Below are 15,353 nucleotides of genomic sequence, written 5' to 3' on the forward strand. Positions count from 1 at the left end.
TGGGACTCATTCATTCACTCAGTTGTATTTAGGAGACCTGAGTTCCAATTCTGGCTCTGCCAATTGCTTGCTGTGCGATTGTGGGCAAGTGACTTCACTTCTTTGTTTCTCAGTTTCTTCAATCCTACTCTCTCCTACTTAGACTGTGAGTCCCATGTGGGACGAGGAATGGGTCCACTCTGATAAACCTATATCTATCCCAGTGCTTAGAAGAGTGTTTGACACATAGTAAGCCCTTAGCTAATACCATACGAAAAGGAAGGTGCTTATTTTGGACTGCAAACTCTTGCAGGGTGGGCATCATATCTTCTACCTAATCTTGGACATAACACATGGTGGGTGGGTGAGTCTTTGGAGAATTTTTTCTGACACTCCTGTTGATGTCCACGCATGATAGTATCTTGTACTCTTTGAAAGAAAAGAGTTCTATAGAGGCCAGGCTGCAGTCAATAAAAAAAAAAGCAAACTTGGTGAAGTGCTCTGAGCTAAGAGCTTTGGGGAGTTACAGCAGAAGGAAAAGCCTCTTTCCTGACCCCAATAATCTCAGAGGAATACTGGGCAAACAGAAATACCCAAACCCAATTCAAAAGATAGAAAACACAAAGGGAAAGTCCAATTAGACGGTGCAAAAGAATGTGCGAAATAGATGCCTGAGTCATTCTAAAAGGCAAATATTGCACTCAGGTTTGTCCTTTCTATATACTTAGGAGAAGCAGCATGGCTCAGTGGAAAGAGCTCGGGCTTTGTCAGCTGTGTGACTGTGGGCAAGTCACTTAACTTCTCTGTGCCTCAGTTACCTCATCTGTAAAATGGGGATTAAGACTGTGAGCCCCACCTGGGACAACCTGATTCCCCTGTGTCTACCCCAGCGCTTAGAACAGTGCTCTGCACATAGTAAGCACTTAACAAATACCAACATTACTATACTTAGAGAGCTACAGCAGAACCTTTGCAGTAACAGGTTGAATACCTATCAATCAATGGTATTTATTATGTGCTTTCTTTGTGCAGAGCACTGTACTAAACAGTTAGGAGTTGGTAGACATGCTAACCAAGGGATTTGGTAGACATGCTCTCTGCCCACAGTGAGTTTATGATCTATTAATGTTCATGCTTCACTCTGTCCAGACCTTCACCTCCTTTTGTGGCCGAGAGGCGCTACTCTTGCCAAAATGAGCCGTAAGTGAGTGACCAGTCAGTCGGGGCCCTTTTCCAGTGGGAGGGAAAGTCATAATCTGGACAAGCCAAGTACATTCTTGTGTTCCTGAGTAATCAGTTGGAAAGCAAACCACCCACTGCTGTTCCGATTAGGCCAAGAGGCTCAAAGAGGGGAAATGGGCCAGAGGGACTCCCCGGAGAGGAAGACCGCTAGCCGGGATGAATTCCACTAGGCACCCATTTCCCGCCAGCCCTTTCCTCTCGAGTCTACAGTGGGCACCAACGAGCTAAGGAATCCCACCACGTGCCTCACAGTGCCTGTCTACCCCACTTATTCCTCCACCTGGTCACCTGGACCTGAGTCAGTTAGAGCTATGCAGGAGGATGGCGTGGTTGGAAAGGAAAGAGTTGGGCTCTGCTCACAAAGAGCGGGGAAATGGGGAAGAGTTTGGCTCTCGGCTCCCACCCTAATCCCATCTGACATGATAACACTTTGGCCAGTCAATCTCAGCTGGGGCTCCAGAGGCTTCTCTGCTGCATCTATGCTAGTTCCAGGGGGTGGAAAATGGTTTACGTGGAAAATGGTTTACCTAAGGACCAGGATTTGGTTAGAAAAAAGCAATGAAGGACTCAAACCTGCAGCTCTAATGCTTTGACCTTTCAGAAGGAAAAATCACCTCTTGGCCCAAAGTATCAGTGTTTGGATCACTATTAAACAGTCTATCCAGCCATCCCCCACAAACAAATTCCTCATTTTGATAGTTTCATTTGCTGACTTAGCTCAGCCATTTTTACGATACTCCCTGAACATCTGTTGGAGATTTGGGATTGTCTTTATTTCTAACTTTGTACTTTACACAGTGACAAACCCTAATTAAGAAAAAGAGTAATTTTCCTTATCCCTGAGAGAACTGATTTAATGAGCTTCCTCATGTTGCACTGCCTCGAGGTTCCAAAGGAGTTGTCGGTCCACTAAATGATGCACCAACATTTGGAGTGCAAAAAGACCCCTCTTCTCCCCACAGTTTTCATCCACGGCTTTCATGAATTCAGCCACAAAATAGAAATGGAAAGAGAAGTGGAAATAGAAATGGAAACTCTGTACAGTTTCTAGAGTTCTTTCTTATTCAGTGATGTCAGCAAAGTTTACCTATTTGTGCAAAGGTAGTTGGCGGTCCCAACACACCACAAACATACACAGATTGATCTGTGTTCTTGTTTGTTGCTGGCAGCCTCTGCCCCAACACTTCCCTGATCTAAGTACCTCAGTGGCCCTGCTTGAAGGTCCAGGTAAAAAGTAGTTCCAGCTTTTCCAGAAACTGTTCCACAGGGCTTCAAAACCCCAGCTTCCCAAAGCACAAGAAAGACACTTGGAGTCTCCGACCCACCAAGTCTAAGCCTCACAAAACACAGCAGAAAGGCAAACTGGAAAGGTGTCATGGGTACCTAAAATTCATCACCCTTTAATCTCTTCCACTCAATCATTCAATCACTCGATTTTACTGAGTTCTTACAGTGGGCACAGCACTGTACTAAGGGCTTGGCAGAGTATGCTTGGGGAAGCAGCGTGGCGCAGTGGAAAGAGCACGGGCTTTGGAGTCAGGGCTCATGAGTTCGAATCCCAGCTCTGCCACTTGTCAGCTGTGTGACTGTGGGCAAGTCACTTAACTTCTCTGTGCCTCAGTTCCCTCATCTGTAAAATGGGGATTAAGACTGTGAGCCCCGTGTGGGACAACCTGATTCCCCTGTGTTTACCCCAGTGCTTAGAACAGTGCTCTGCACAGAGTAAGCGCTTAACAAATACCAACATTATTATTATTATTATTACGCTATTACAGAGTTGGTAGGCATGTTCCCTGCCCACAGAAGGTTTACAGTCTAGAGGGAGATATAGACTTTAAATAAATTATGGATATGTGCATAAATGCTGTGGGGCTGAAGAAGGGGTGAATAAATGATATAAACCCAAGGGCAAAGGCTGACACAGAAAGGAGTGGAAGAGGAAGAAATGTGAGCTTAGTCAGGAAAGGTTTCTTGGAGATGTGCTTTTGAAAGCCCACATTGGAACAAATCTCAGGATAGGGGAACAGAGGTTTGAAAAATTCACCAAATTCCTCTCCCCTCCCCCAGTGTCTAAGTAAGTAGGAGGGGGCACTGCTGCAACTAGAATTCCAGGCAGTTTTCCAAACTCACCTGTTTACCTTCAGGAAAGGAACTGGAAAATACCATGACTCTTTGGTGAGAAATCTGGTTGCGAAGAACCTTCTTCCCTGCAAAATTAAAGTAACGGAGTCCCCTGCAACTTTCTTTGAAGTCTTGGGCTCTAAGGGAGATCTGGTCCCTGGTCAAGTTCACTCTTTCCAGCTTCCTTGGACACTGCAGCCTAAAACTACCACTTTGACATTCCAACACATTCAAGACCTCCAGGAAATGGCCCCCAACTGCCCTCCCCCAACCAAAGCCCAGAGGTTTCCAGGAAAGGGGCTGAGTCCTTGCAAAGGAAATGGTTTGAGGGTGGCAGTCATTCATTCATTCATTCAATCATATTAATTGAGCACTCACTGTGTGCAGAGCACTATACTAAGCACTTGGGAGAGTACAATATAACAATAAACACAATGAGCTTACAGTCTAGAGGAAAGCAAAGAAGAGCCCTAGCTTTGGTCAAGCAGCTATGATAAGAAGAGTCCTTGTTTTGGTCAAAGCAGCTATTATACTGAAGTTGCCAACACTAGCAATGGAAAGTCAAGCCCAGCTCACTTTTTTTGGGCTCTGATCCATTCGACAAAGGGGCAGGTCCTGGGTGTATGGACCATTCTGAGAGCATCTCAGAAGGTGGGGGACAGAAGCGGTAGGGGAACTAAAGGGCCGGCAAAAGCATAATAATTCCCTGGAACCCCTCTTCTCTGCTTTGGCCAGATTTTTAAGGAGCAGGAGTGGGACTGGTTTCAGTAAGCCCATTTTGCTCTCAATAGCTCATCAGAAGTTTCTATTATAGCGAAACTCCCATTAAAACTTAATGGGGTCTAAACCAGGCAGCTTAGGTCCCTGGGGAGTTTGCCCTTAGAATCTGTTCAGCATCACTGGAGCTTGGAGTTAAACATCCCCACCCATCATTCATTCATTCAATCGTATTTATTGAGCGCTTACTGTATGCAGAGCGTTGTATTAAGTGCTTGGAGAGTACAATACAACAATAAACAGACACAATCCCTGTCCACAATGAGCTTACTTGCCTGTTAGAAAGAGCAGTAGGCTGAGAGCCAATTGGCCCCAGTGCTAGTCCTAGCTCTGCAGCTGGGTGACCCTGGTTCAATCATTAACCTCTCTGGGCCTCTGTCTCCAGATCTATAAAATGGGTGGATCATCTCCATCCTCCCTACTTCCCAAGGTGGCTAGACAGCTAGTCACAAGGATGTTGTGAGGTCAAACGACAAGCAGTATGGTCTAGTGTATGGCACACGGGTCTGGGATCTCACCCTGGCTCCGCCACTTGTCTGCTCTGTGATCTGAGGCAAATCACTTAACTTCTCTGTGCCTCAGTTCCCTCATCTGTAAAATGGGAATTAAGACGGTGAGTCCTATGTGGGATTAAGACTGTGAGCCTTGTGTGGGACAGGAACTGTATTCAACCTGATTAACTTGTTTCTACCTCAGTACAGTGCCTGGCACATAGTAAAAGCTTAACAAATACCATTAAAAACAAACAGAGTGCGACAGCCATCCATAGGGATTTAAAACCCTAAGTAGAAGCATGGCTTCATAAAGCCTCTCTATTATAAACAAGGTCTAAAGACAATGATTTGGAAAACTGAGCAGGACCACTTCAGCTGTCTGGGATGGGGTGGACAAGGGGGTGAAATGGCGTGGGCAAGGGGGTGAACCCACAGTACTGGAGGGATAGAAAGTGCCCCCTTTTCTCCCAGGCGAAACTACGGGTGCAAGCGCTTAGTACAGTGTATTGCACACCATAAGCACTCAATAAATATGATTGAATTGAATAGAAGGGGAAGGGGCTGGAGCTGAGGGAGAAGTCGAGGAGTGAGGAGGAGTGGAGAAAAGGGCAGGCAGGACGTTGGGCAAGAGCTGTCGGCAGCTGTTGGGAAAGTGCAGGCGTGGAGGAGCGAATAGAAAGGGGGGAAAGTGCACTGGGGGAAGTGGGGAGGGGATGTTCCATTCAGTCGTATTTACTGAGCGCTTACTGGGTGCAGAGCACTGTACTAAGCGCTTGGAAAGTATAATTCAGCAATAAAGCGAGACAATCCCTGCCCACCACAGGCTTACAGTCTAGACGGGGGGATGACAGACATCAAAACACGTAAACAGGCACCAGTATATGTAGAATTACAGATATATGCATCTAAACTAGACAGGCATCCATGGAAATAAATAGAATTATAGATCTAAACACATCGAAACAACTAAAGAGGCATCAATAGAAATAAATAGAATTATAGATATATACACATCTAATCAACAGGCGTCAATAGAAATAAGTAGAATTATAGCTAAATACATATACGTACCTAAGTGCTGTGGGGCGGGGAGAAGGGGGAAGAGCGAAGGGAGCGAGTCGAGGTGACCCGGCAGGGATGGGGAGCTGAGGAAATGGGGGCTTAGTCTGGGAAGGCCTCTTGGAGGAGGTGCGCCTTCAGTAGGGCTTTGAAGGAGGGGCAGAGTGATCGTTTGGCGGATCTGAGGCGGGAGGGCCTTTCAGGCCGGGGTGGGACGTGGGCCAGGCGACATCTAGCTCCGGGCTAGTCGGGCAGCCCGTCCTGGAAGGCCCCCCCCGTCCGCCTGGGGGTCGAGCCGCGGACACCCACCTGTGCGGGCAGCCCGATGCCCAGGGCGCAGAGCTGGAGCCCGATGGCCACGAGGATCCGACGGGCCGGCCGGGCCATGGTGGGCGGGGGGGCAGGGCCGATCCGGGCCCAGGCCAGCGGGCGGGACAGGACAGGATCAGGCCGGGCAGAGCAGGGCAGGACCGAGCTGGGCAGGGCCGGGCTGGACAGGGTAGGACCGGTCCGGGCAGAGCAGGGCAGAGCAGGACCGGACCGGACTTGGCTGGACAGGGCAGGACCGGGCCGGGCAGAGCAGGACCGGGCTGGACAGGGTAGGACCAGTCTGGGCAGAGCAGGGCCGGGCAGGATCAGGCTGGACAGGGCAGGACCAGTCCGGGCAGAGCAGGGCAGAGTAGGGCAGGATCAGGCTGGACAGGGCAGGACCGGGCCGGGCAGAGCAGGGCCGGGCTGGACAGGGCAGGACCAGTCCGGGCAGAGCAAGGCCGGGCAGGATCAGGCTGGACAGGGCAGGGCCGGTCCGGGCCGAGCAGACCCGACCCGAAGCGGCTTCTGGGCGAAAAAGCGAAAGCTGGGGCCCCAGGCACCGGGGGCAGGGCCGGGGGGCGGGCCACAGCCTCACATGGGTAAGCCCTCTCCGGGGGCGGGACTCAGCCCCTCCCTCCCCCGCTCCGGCCCGGCCCCCTTCGGCCTCTGCCCCCCCCCCGCCAGCTGCCCAGCCTTGCCCACCTTCTCACCGTGCCTCCATCATGCCTCTGGCCGGGAATAGCCTCCATCCCCACGTGGCTTAGTGGAAAGAGCCCGGGTATAATAATAATAATGTTGGTATTTGTTAGCGCTTACTATGTGCAGAGCACTGGTCTAAGCGCTGGGGAAGATACAGGGTAATCACAGGCTCACAGTTAATCCCCATTTGACAGATGAGGTCACTGAGGCCCAGAGAAGTGAAGTGACTTGCCCACAGTCACACAGTTGACAAGTGGAGGAGCCGGGATTCGAACCCATAACCTCTGACTCCCAAGCCCGGGCTCTTTCCACTGAGCCACGCTGAAATATCTGCATATATTGTTTATTACTCTATTTTATTAATGATGTGGATATAGCTATGATTCTATTTATCTATTTTGATGGTGTTGAGCCTGACTACTTGCTTTGTTTTGCTGTCTCCCCCCCTGCCCCCCCGCCTTTGAGACTGTGAGCCCGTTGTTGGGCAGGGATGGTCTTTATCTGTTGCCCAATTTTACATTCCAGGCGCTTAGTCCAGTGCTCTGCACACAGTAAGCGCTCAATAAATACGATTGAATGAAGAGCCCGGGTTTGGGAGTCAGAGGTCATGGGTTCTAATCCCTACTCTGCCACTTGTCTACTTTGTGACCTTGGGCAAGTCACTTCACTTCTCTGGACCTCAGTTCTCGCATCTGGAAAATGGGGATGAAGACCGTGAGCCCCACGTGGGACAACCTGATTACCTGGTATCTACCCCAGCGATTAGAACAGTGTTTGGTACATAGTAAATGCTTAACAAATACCAACATTATTATTATTATGATCTCACTCATGCTTACACTCTCTCCCCTCCACCCTTCAAAACCTTACTGAAGGCCCATCTCCTCTAAGAGGCCTCCCCAGATTAATCCCTTCTTTCCTCTTCTCCTACTCCCTTCTGCATCACCCTGATATGCTCCCTTTATTCATCCCCCACATCCCAGCCCCACAGCACTTAGGTACATAGCTGTAATTTATTTACTAATAATTATAATAATGATGGCATTTGTTAAACATTTACTATGTGCTAAACCCTGGGGTAGATTCGAGGTCATCAGTTTGTCCCACATGGGGCTCACAGTCTTAATCCCCATTTTACAGATGAGGTAACTGAGGCTCAGAGAAATTAAGTGACTTGCCTAAGGTCACCCAGCAGACAAGTGGCGGAGGTGGGATTAGAACCTACCTCCTCTGCCTCCCAAGCCCATGCTCTTTCCACTAAGCATAATGCCTGTGTCCCCCTCCAAACTGTAAGCTCACTGTGGGCAGGGAATGTGCCTGTTATGTTGTACTTTCCCGGGCGCTTGGTACAGTGCTCTGCACACAGTAAGCACTCAGTAAATACGATTGACTTGACTTACTGACTGTTGCAGACAGGAAGTCTTGCTAACTAGGGCAGGGCGACTTGGGGACGTTGCAGTGAGATGGGAGGGTCCCGGGTGAAGACCCAAAAGAGGAAAGGTTGGGCTGGGAGCATTCACTCCTGCCGTAAACAGTTGAGCTGTCGAGATGCAGGCTAATGATATGAGGGGGTTGTTGCTTGTAATTAAGCATGTTTTTGACTCTGCCAGTTTAGCTTTGACAGCCGAGGTGCATGGGCTGAAACCTGTGGGAAGTTTTCAGATTACAGGAATATGCACTGCAGAGTTTGTTAACCGTCTACTACATGTCCTATCAATCATTTTTATTATTCATAATAATAATAGTGGTATTTGTTAAGCTCTTACTGTGTGCCAGACACTGTACTAAGCACTGGGGTAGGTACAAGATAATCGGGCTGGACATTGTCCCTGACCCACATGGGGCTCAGAGTCTTAATCCTCATTTTACAGATGAGGAAACTGAGGAACATGAAAGTGGAGTGACTTGCCCAAGGTCACATAGAAGACAAGTGGCAGAACCCTTGTCCTAATGGTTCTAAGAGAAACAGTGTGGGTTAGTGGCAAAAGCACGGGTTTGGGAGTCAAAGGACATGGGTTCTAATCCTGTCTCCACCACTTGTTTGCTGTGACCTTGGGCAAGCCACTTCACTTCTCTGTGTCTCAGTTACCTCCTCTATAAAATGGTGATTAAAACTGTGAGCCCTACATGGAACAATCTAATTATCCTGTATCTACCCCAGCACTTAGAAGAGTGCTTGGCACATAGTAAGAGCTTAACAAATACCATAATTGTTATTATCATTATTATAATACAATAGAGTTAGCAGACTCGTGACCTGCCCCAACAAGCTTGTCCTAAGATATAAGATAAACGAATCAAACACAGTCCCTGTCTCACATGGGGCTCACAGGCTGAGACATCCATTCAGAGACTACTATTACCCACATAAGCCCCCTTTCTCGCTTGCCATCCCTACCCCCACTCCCACCTCCATTTTGTCCTTCCTCCCTGCTCCTTTCCAACCTAACATCCAATAGCACTTGTGTCCCTCAGCACCAACAACCTTCACTTCTCAACTCAAACTGCCTGTCAGATCCTGTTCTTTGGGGAACCTGAAGTGGATACTTTATGTACCACCCACCTCTGGTAACGGGGCACCAGGCAACAAGGTCTTTTGGAGAGATCACCCTTGGGACCAATCAATTAGTCAATCAGCCATATTTATTGAGCACTTACTCTATGCAGAGCACTGTACTAAGTGCTTGGGAGAGTACACTATAACAGACTTGGTAGAACGTTCTCTGTCCATAACCACTTGGGTTCTAATTTGGCTCTTCCATGAACCCGCTGGGTAAAGTTGAGCTTTGGTTTGAAGATGTCATTGCCAGTGGTGAACTGTATCCATGAGTATGAGGGTCTTTGAGAAAGAGACTCTTGTCCTGTCTCTGCCACTTGCCTGCTGTGTAACCTTGGCAAGTCACTTAAACTGCCTGGCCCTCAGTTTTCTCATCTGTGAAATGGGGATAAAATGACTGCTCTCCTTACCTCTTCTACTGTGCCCCCCTAAGTGGGACAGGGACAGTGTCTGATCTGATTGTCTTACATCTAACCTAGTACTTAGTATAGAGTTTGGCCCTTAGTAATTTCTTAATAAACACCATCATTCTCATCATTATTGCTGCACACTTTGTCCATGAAACTACAGTAGTGCCCCTTTTCTTACATCCACCCACTTGGGTGAACATTGCTCTGAAACCAAGGGTGGGCAGGGGAAAAGTATGTTCTACCCACTAGGAGGGCTTGCGCTTGAGTTGTTTTTGCAGAAGTAGTGCCGGTTTGCGCTGAGTCATCTACACACTCTCATCGGGTCCTCCTGTTCCAAACAGTCCACATCACAAGATGGTTGGAAGGAAAAATGGGAGGGAGAATGGATGCAAGCAGGCTGAGATTACAGAGCACAGTATCTCCGAGACCTTGACAGCAGCAGACACCCACTGCCCTCACCCGTTCGGTAAGCAGTCATGAGTTACAGTGCTCAACTTAGCTTAGAAAGAGTTAGGCGTTTTTTCCACCATTTTATACAAAAACCAAGGGAAAAGCAAAACACACACACACACCAAAAAAAATAAATAAATAAAAAGATGTCACAAAGAATAACAACCAAAGAAGGAAAAAAATTGCAGTTTTCCATCAAAACAGTTTTGCTTATTCTGTAAAATTTGTATATCTCTCCTTCATTAGACTAAGTTCCTTGTAAGCAGGAAATGTATCACTTGTTTGTTTTGTACTTTCCAGGTGCTTGGAGCAGTGCATTGCACCTAGTGAGCGCTCAATAAATGCTACTACTAATACTAGACATAATAATAATATGATGATAATTGTGGAATTTGTTAAGTGCTTACTATGTGTCAAGTACGGTACTAAATACTGGGGTAGGTACAAGATCATCAGATCCCACATGGGGTTCACAACCTAAGTAGGAGGGAGAACAGGTATGACTCCCCATTTTGCAGATGTGGGAACTGAGGCACAGAGAAGTGAAGCGACTTCCCAAAGTCACCAGCAGAGAGGTGGCAGAATCAGGACTAGAACCCAGGTCCCCTGACTCCAAGACCCATGCTCTTTCCACTAGGCTATGCTGCTTCTCTTATCCTTCCCCCACTACCTCTGTCCTCTGCTTTTTGCCGATGAGCAGGGCAGTTGAGCGGCAGGCCTAATCAGTCAGACCTACAAGCAGAGCTGACCAGGATCCTCAATCCACCTCTGATCTTCAGCAGAAAGATGCCGAGGAAGGAAATAAGAGGACAGGACATACCCCTCTCCTCACTACAATGCATCTCTGGACAATTCTACAGCTAGCCCCACCTGCTAAAATCCTCCACGCGTCTCAGAAGGCCCAGGGGCCCTTCAAGCCGAGAAATATGGGAAGTGACTCCTGGGGGAAAACCGACCTGACCTGGGCACTGAAGGAAATTACCTGATGTTCATGTGTCAGGGAGGAAGGAGCAGGGGCTTTGGAAGCCCCCATTCAGGCCCGGCCCAGGCCTCTGAACAGTTTGAATTTCAGTTGACCTAAGGGGGTTCAGCGGCAGAGCGGTGTCTCTCGCCACTTACCTCCGCATTCCAGCTGTTCGGGGCAAAGCCCCGAGCTGACTCATGCCGTTGCAATAACGGAAAATTGCACCCGGTGGAAAGTCTTCTTTCGTTCACATCACTGCAGCCCACGGTGGCGACATCAGGGCCGGCAGTGACAAGGCTCGGCGGATGGGGTGCCCTGGGGGTGGGGAGGGCCGAGGGGACTCTGCTCTCCTCCGGAGCAGTTCTAGGGTGGGGGGCTGACCAGACTCCTGCTTATCCCTGGACCTGAGGATCCCCAGAAATTTGGTATCATCTGGGGGCCGACACAAGAGGGGTACAGTGGAGGTAGGGATGGGACTCTGGACCAAACTGGACACCTTCAGAATCTTCCAATGTCAATCATCCATCGTCCTTTGAAACTTGAAGAAAGGCTCACTTTGAAATTAGATTTTAACATCCTCTTTTTTTTTCCACCTTCAAGAACTGCCAGGAATTTCCATTAGTCATACGTTCTTTTCTGTTCAAACAGCCTCCGGTCCTGCAGCTAGATGTCACAGCCACAGGTCAAAAAATCAATCTGTACAAGGGGGCAGTAAGTCTACAATTTGAGAGAGTTACTACACCTGCTCCCTCCACTTCCTCCCCTCCAATTCTATCCTTGACCCTTTCCAATCTGGCTTCTGCCCTCTTCCCTCCACAGAAACTGCCCTCTCTTGGGAGTCAGAGGTCGTGGTTTCGAATTCCAGCTCCACCACTTGTCAGCTGTGTGACTTTGGGCAAGTCACTTAACTTCTCTGTGTCTTAGTTACCTCATCTGTAAAATGGGGATTGAGACTCTGAGCCCCACGTGGGACAACCTGATAACCCTGTATCTACCCCAGTGCTTACAACAGTGCTTGGCACATAGTAAACGCTTAACAAATACCATTATTATTATTATTATTATTACTATTATGATCTCCTTCTGGACAAATCCAGTGGTCTCTACTTCATCCTAACCCTCCTCAGCCTCTCAGGTGCCTCCGACACTGTGGACCATCCACTTGTTTTCTTTTTTCTTTTTCTTTTTTTTGGTATTTGTTAAGCTCTCACTATGTGGCAGGAACTGAACTAATCACTGGATAGGTACAACCTAATTGGGTTGGACACAATCCATGTCCCATATGGGACACACAGTCTTAATCCTTATTTTACAGATTTAAGCTACTCCTCTAAAAGCCCCATTTTGGAGGAGCAGCATGGCCTAGTGGGAAGAGCACAGGCTTGGGAGTCAGAGTTCCTGGGTTCTAATCCCAGTTCTATCACGTGCCTTCTTTGTGACCTTGGCAAATCACTTAACTTCTCTGGGCTTCAGTTTCCTCATCTGCAAAATGGGGATTCAATCCCCGTTCTCCCTCCTACTCAGACTGTGAACCCTCTGTGGGACAGAGACTGTGTCTGACCTGATTATCTTGTATCTTCCCCAGTGCTGAGAACAGTGCTTGACACATAGTAGGTACTTAACAAATACCCTAATTATTACAGATGAGGTAACTGAGACAAAGAGAAGTTAAGTGACTTGTCCGAGGTCACACAACAGATGTGATGAAACCAGGATTAGAACCCAGGTCCTTCTGACTCCCAGGCCCGCACTCTATCCACTAGGTAACACTGCTTCTCCTAGAAACATTTTCTAATCTTGGCTTCACCAATACTATCCTCTCCTGGTTCTCCTCCTATCTCTCTGGCTGCTCATTCTCAGGCTCTTTCATTGGCTCCTCCTCTGCTTCCTTCCCTCTAACAGCAACCTTTCTGACCTTCCAACCTCCTGTCTCTCCCAACTTCAGTCTATACTTCACTCTGCTGCCCGGATTATCTTTCTAAAGAAACGTTCTGGGCATGTCATCCTCCTTCTCAAAAATATGCAGTGGTTGCCTATCAACCTCCATATCAAGCAAAAACCCTCACTATTAGCTTCAAAGTTCTCCATCACCTTGTCCCCTCCTACCTCACCTCCCTTCTCTCCTTCTTCATCCCAGTACACACACTCTGCTTCTCTGGTGCTAACCTTCTCAGTTGGCCTCGGTCTTGCCTGTCCGGCCATCGACCCCTGGCCTACGTCCTACCCCTGACCTGGAAAGCCCTCCCTCCTCGAACCCACCAAACAATCACACTTCTCCACTTCAAAGTGCTACTGAAGGCTTGCCTCCTCCAGGAGGCCTTCCCAGACTAACCCCCTCTTTTCCTCAGCTCCCCCTTCCCTCCCCATTGCCCCAACTTGCTCCCTTTGCTCTAGCCCCCTTCCCTGCCCCATAGCACTTGTGTATATATGCACATATCTTTAGTTCTATTTATTTACATTAATGCCTGTTCACTTGTTTTGATGTGTATATATCTATAATTCTATTTACTTATATCGATGCCTGTTCACTTGTGTTGATGTCTGTCTCCCCACTTCTAGACTGTGAGCCCGTTGTGGGAAGGGATTATCTGTTGCTGAATTGTACTTTCCAAGCGCTTAGTGCAGTGCTCTGCACACAGTAAGCGCTCAATAAATACGATTTAACGAAGGAATTAATTAATGAACTGTGGGAGTCCCTTAAGGTTCAGTTCTGAGTCTCCTTCTATTCTCTATCTACACCCTCTCCCTTGGAGAATTCATTTGTTCCCATGGCCTCAACTACCACCTCCTTGTGGATGATTCCCAAATCTACCTTTCCGGCTCTAACCTTGCTCCTTTTCTGCGTACTCATATTTCCTCCTGCTTTCCAGGCATCTCTAGTTGTCCCACCTACATCTCAAACTTAACATGCCCAAAACAAAACACCTCAGCTTCCCACGGAAGCTCTGTCCTCTCCTCGATTTTCCCATCACTATAGAAACCACCACCCTCTTCCCTGTCTCACAAGTCCATAACCTTGACATTATCCTTGACTCACCTCTCTCATTCAACCTACATATTCAGTCTGTCACCAAATCTTGTTGGTTCTGCCTTCACAACACTGCCCCTTCCTCTCCACCCAAACTGCTACCTTGCTGATCCAAGCACTTATCTTATCCCGCCTTGACTACTGCATCAGCCTCCTTGCTGACCTCCCTACCTCCTGTCTCTATAGCCCATCCTTCACTCTGATGCCTGGATCATTTTTCTAAAAAAAGTTCAGTCCATGTTTCCGCACTCCTCAAACCTCCAGTGGTTTCCCATCCAACTTTGCATCAAACAGAAACTCCTTACCATTAATAATAATAATGGCATTTGTTAAGCGCTTACTATGTGCCAAGCACTGTTCTAAGTGCTGGGGGGGGGGGGGCGGATACAAGGTAATCAGTATGTCCCACATGGGACTCACAGTCTTAATCCCCATTTTACAGATGAGGTAACTGAAGCACAGAGAAGTGAAGTGACTTGCCCAAAGTCACACAGCTAAGTGGCAGAGCCGGGATTAGAATCCATGACCTCTGACTCCCAAGCCCGTGCTGTTTCCACTGAGACACGCTGCTTCAACCAGCACGTACACTTTGCTTCTTTAAAGCCAACGAACTCACTATATCTCGATCTCATCTATCTCACCACCAACCCCTTGCCCACATCCTACCTGGAAGTCCTTCCCCCTTCATATCTGATGAACCATCACTCTCCCCACCTTCAAAGCTTTATTAAAGTCAAAGCTCCTCCAGGACGTCTTCCCCAATTTAAGCCCTCATTTCCCCTTCTCCCTCTCCCTTCTACATCATCCTTGCACTTGGATTTGTTTCCCTTAGCCCCATGGCACTTATGCATATTATCTTTGCATATTAGAGAAGCAGCGTGGCTCAGTGGAAAGAGCACGGGCTTTGGAGTCAGAGGCCATGGGTTCGAATCCCGGCTCGGCCACTTGCCAGCTGTGGGACTGTGGGCAAATCACTTCACTTCTCGGTACCTCAGTTACCTCATCTGTAAGACTGTGAGCCCCACGTGGGACAGCCTGATTCCCCTGTGTCTACCCCAGCGCTTAGAACAGTGCTCGGCACATAGTAAGCGCTTAACAAATACCAACATTATTATTATTATTATTATCTGTAATTAATTATAACGTTGGTCTCCCCTTGTAGACTGTAAGCAACTTGTGAGCAGGAAACAAGTCTACCAACTCTGTTACATTGTACTCTCCCAATAATAAGACAGTAAGTGCTTAATAAATGCAATCGATT

General features: G+C 48.1%; 1 protein-coding gene across 2 annotated transcripts in view; it reads right to left on the bottom strand.

Annotated features, from left to right (window-relative positions):
• TNFRSF1B (TNF receptor superfamily member 1B) overlaps window positions 1–6,498 on the bottom strand; it is a 52,582-nt gene extending 46,084 nt beyond the window's left edge. Inside the window, exon 1 of one of the 2 annotated variants that reach the window (XM_029066552.2) lies at window positions 5,982–6,498. In XM_029066552.2, coding sequence (XP_028922385.1) covers window positions 5,982–6,059 — 78 coding nt within the window. In that variant the 5' untranslated portion in view covers window positions 6,060–6,498. Of the gene's footprint in view, window positions 1–5,684; window positions 5,706–5,981 lie in introns of those variants that run through there. The other variant, XM_029066555.2, reaches the window with a different exon arrangement.
• Between the last annotated feature and the right edge of the window lie 8,855 nt (window positions 6,499–15,353).

This window comes from Ornithorhynchus anatinus, chromosome 5 (assembly GCF_004115215.2).
Source record: "Ornithorhynchus anatinus isolate Pmale09 chromosome 5, mOrnAna1.pri.v4, whole genome shotgun sequence".
Lineage (NCBI taxonomy): Eukaryota > Metazoa > Chordata > Mammalia > Monotremata > Ornithorhynchidae > Ornithorhynchus > Ornithorhynchus anatinus.